The sequence below is a fragment of the Platalea leucorodia genome (assembly GCF_965183815.1).
Source record: "Platalea leucorodia genome assembly, chromosome: 2".
In the NCBI taxonomy this organism is placed as follows: Eukaryota; Metazoa; Chordata; class Aves; order Pelecaniformes; family Threskiornithidae; genus Platalea; species Platalea leucorodia.
Genome location: NC_138824.1, coordinates 90,018,155 through 90,022,352, shown reverse-complemented (window position 1 = coordinate 90,022,352; position 4,198 = coordinate 90,018,155). Strand labels below are relative to the sequence as shown.

Here is a 4,198-nt window from a genome sequence, read left to right as displayed (position 1 = left end):
TTGTTCCTCTCTTCCCAACTCCCTTGTCATTGGATGTATGGCACATGCCATATGTTATGTTATGCAGAATATACTTTGATATAATTGAGTTAACAGCACAACAGGGAGACTAGCTGATCACTTCATTCATTGACTCAAGCCCTCTAGAAAGACAGTGACACTCTTGTTCCTGTCCAAATTGGAAACATCTCTCCTCAGCTAGTAACAGACTCGTGAATGTAATCATCACTCAATGATTTTGTAATGAACTAATGGTTTCTTCTTGTCGTTGTTGTGTCTGCTGGTGGTTTCTTTCCTTCAATGAAGGATGCTGTCAGAAGGTTACCTTTATGGAATCGCCTACCTTTGTGAAGACCTGAACCCTGAGCTCTACAGCAAGAGTTCGGCTGAGGAAGTGGTGTATGAAATGAGGTCCATTAATTATTCTTCGATGGATGAAGCACAAGGAAAAAGTCTCCTTCAGAGATGCAGATCTGCTGGCAAGTGCATTTCCTCAGTCTGCTCTAGAAGTAGCAAGCACAGCAGAAGGCAGAAGGATAATCTCTTACAGCCTGCACAGCACCCAGCGCCCGAAGGGCAGCCATCTCCAGCTACGCACGTCTGCGAGGGGCTGACAAGAAAAGACACCTACCTGGTTCCATCTTCCTGCAAAAGCATTTGCAAGAACTACAACGATTTGCATATAGCCGGGGACTACGTGGTGCCAATTAGCTCGGTCACAACAGATTTTACCTGCGACAGTGGCATAGGCCCCTTCTTGGAGTCCTCAGAGATTCCTCCCCCCATGGAGTCCGTGAGGGTCCCTCCCAGCGACACCAGCCGCAAACCGGTCCAAGGCTACTCCTCGTGCTGGCGGCTGGCGAGCTTAGTGCCCCACCAGCAGCCCCTCTCCGACTCAGCCCTGAACGATTACCTCGAACAGAAACTGGTGGAACTATATAAGCAGTACATCATGGATAGCACAGCAAACAGGGCATCCCCCACTCAGATCCTGGCCTCAGAGCTTATCATGACTAACGTAGATCAAATCAGCATGCAGATATCACGGGAGAGGAATATGGAGACCACCAAGGCCAAAGACATTGTCATTAGCCGCTTCTTACAAATAGCCAGTGAAAAAATATCCTCAGAAATTAGCACACCTAGTCTGCACATATCCCAATATAGCCATGCTAATGCATAGTATTTGAATGACTGCCATTAGAAAGCTTTTATGTTCTGCAAAGTCAATTTTTAGTTTCTTAGGACATTCTTTTGCTTCATAAAAATGCATTTACCATCTACCACTTAAATTAAACCTTTCAGTACATATTAAATAAGTAAAAATACTTGTACTGTGCAGCCCCTATTGTGGACCAGATGATTTATTGTTTGGTTTTTTTTTTAAAAAGTTTTTCCCCAAAGGCTTATTTTAGTGAGCTTCAATCATTAAAAAAGTTTTGTAGAAAAATGACTAACAGTATATGACACTCTTCCAGGTGCTCAGGTATTCATTTTCTTCCCCATGTGCTTGGCATCTTATTTCAACTTTCCTCTGTCTGGAGTCTGCCATCCTACCCCTGGGTCTGTGTGAAGTGAAGGCTTACACCCATGCAAGCACAAGCACAGTGATCACAGAGCCACAGAAATACAGAATTTAGGATGTCATCTAGTTCATCTCCCTGCCCCAAATGGCTTTCCTTATGACATCCCTCAGAGCAGGTTTTGTAATTTGTTCTTAAAGATATCAAGGAATAGACACATTTTGTTTTCTTCTATACTAACCCTAATTATTTCACTGGTGTCTTCATGTTCAAAAGTTACCATCCCTTTTAGTGAAGCAAAAACTGTTTCCAAACAGACTCCATCAGCAGGAGTGTGCACGTATACCTGTGTGCTTTGCACTGAACTGAACTTTGACAGTGGATGCTCGTGACCTGTGGTCGCAGACAGACACCATCTTTGCCAGCTACTTGCAGACCTGCAGCTGTGGAGTGGTTGTGTAGGGACAGCGATGATAATAAAGGGGGAAGAGAAAGAAGAATTCGCCTCTGTTAAGAGAATTGCACATTGAAAAATAAGGGCTAATCCAAAGCCCATTTGATTAATGTGAACAGTTCCTTTGAATGCAGAAGGAAAGCTGAAACGGACCGCTCAGCAGCATGACTAACCCCTTCTTTTGTTGGGATCGTTGCTGGGTCTCAGAGGTCAAGGTCATTTGAACCTGATGTATTTCTAATAGGAAGGTCCTTTTTTTGTAAAATTTCACTAAATCTTAAAAAAGAAGAAGAAGAAAAATAGCCGCCTTGTGGACAAGGATGGTTACCTACTTTGAGTCTGTATAATGCATAACACATTGTCAATGTCAATTCATCATTGGCTGAGTTTCTAAGTATCAATACAATATAAATACTAATTTATAATAAATGTTCATAGAATGTTTTCAAGTTATTGATTCTGCAGTGTTGTTTTGGCTTTTGTGTTCTTTTTCTTTTCTTTTCTTCTTTTCTTTTCTTTTCTTTTCTTTTCTTTTCTTTTCTTTTCTTTTCTTTTCTTTTCTTTTCTTTTCTTTTCTTTTCTTTTCTTTTCTTTTTCTTTTTTCTTTTCCTTTCTTTTCTTTTCTTTTCTTTTCTTTTCTTTTCTTTTCTTTTCTTTTCTTTTCTTTTCTTTTCTTTTCTTTTCTTTTCTTTTCTTTTCTTTTCTTTTCTTTTCTTTTCTTTTCTTTTCTTTTCTTTTCTTTTCTTTTCTTTTCTTTTCTTTATTCTTTTCGTAAGGCATGCCTTTATGTGTATTTCAAAAACAAATGTAAAGTAGTAAACATATCAGTTTATTCTACTGCTGCTGTCTTTCCAGAGATTACTGGGATAGCTCAGTATACTTTCTGCTTGTGCAATGAAGGGGTATCCAAAAACCAGTTGCCATAAAAACCTTTGATGTGTGAATCCAGAGACTGTACATCTGTTGCCATAGCAGCCTACCCAAATACTATTATTCAGCAATTCAAGATAGATAATTTCTGGTGTATAATATTTCTAGACTGTGATCAAATGCAATTTACAAATAGAAAAAAATGCTATTTTTAAGAGAATAACATTCATGGTAATGCATAGGCACGCACGTGTGTTCTGCATGCAAAATCCATTACCAATAGATCTCCCAGACCTCTTGAAACTCCCCCAGAATAAAAGGATACACCAGAATCTATGAAAATGGCTTGCAGAGGACAGCAAAAGTGAGCAAATATAGTAATTTTTATGTCCTACAAATACAGGTTCAGGCTTTTCAAAACATGGGGGTTTTGTTCATGCTTATTGACATTCACATCACTGAATTTTAGTAGCAGAAGATTAGTAGAAAGCAACTTGCAGAGCTGAATGCATAAATCAATACCCTTGCTGAAAGATCTGGCACCTTCATCAGAGAACATAATCGATTCTTCACTCAACTCTACCCACTCTCCACAGACCGCGCACTGCGTGAACAAAACAGCATTTTATCATCTATTACTCAGAAATCCAGCTCTTGATTTCCCCCCCAGCTGGTAGGGCTGTGACCAAGACCTGCAGGCAGCACCCGCTTGCCATGGCCCCCCTTCTCAGCAGAGACACAGGAAACGGCAAAGGCAGCTGGAGAACAGGGGCTGAGACATCTGCCCAGGCCCACGTGAAAACGTCCTCTCCTTTACTGGGCTCACTCCATAGCTGCTGCGTCAGAGGGCTGCAACGAGAACTGGGGGCTCGGTATTCAGAGAACAGTGCTATTATAGCAATGCACTATAGAGCAGTGGAGAAGATTAATCTTAAATGTATGAAAGTGTCCAGCAGGCCAAGGGAGGTGGTTCTTCCCCTCTACTCCACTCTGGTGAGACCCCATCTGCAGTACTGTGTCCAGCTCTGGGGTCCCCAGTACAGGAAAGACATGGACCTGTTGGAGCGGGTCCAGAGGAGAGCCACAAAAATGATCAGAGGGATGGAGCACCTCTCCTATGAGGACAGGCTGAGAGTTGGGGTCGTTCAGCCTGGAGAAGAGAAGGCTGCGGGGAGACCTTTATTGTGGCCTTCCAATACTTAGAGGCAGCCTATAAGAAAGATGGGGATGGACTTTTTAGTAGGGCCCGTAGTGACAGGACAAGGGGAAATGGTTTTAAACAAAAAGAAGGTAAATTCAGACTAGATGCAAGGAAGCAATTTTTTACGACGAGGGTGGTGAAACACTGGAA

The 4,198-nt window shown here is 41.8% G+C and overlaps 1 protein-coding gene across 1 annotated transcript; it reads left to right on the top strand.

Annotated features, from left to right (window-relative positions):
- Positions 1-307: 307 nt before the first annotated feature.
- TASL (TLR adaptor interacting with endolysosomal SLC15A4) lies at positions 308-1,341 on the top strand (the record flags this gene model as incomplete). Its single annotated transcript, XM_082331016.1, has 1 exon — positions 308-1,341. One exon carries the CDS (start codon positions 308-310, stop codon positions 1,181-1,183), a length of 876 nt encoding a protein of 291 aa, XP_082187142.1. The 3' UTR covers positions 1,184-1,341.
- Positions 1,342-4,198: the final 2,857 nt, after the last annotated feature.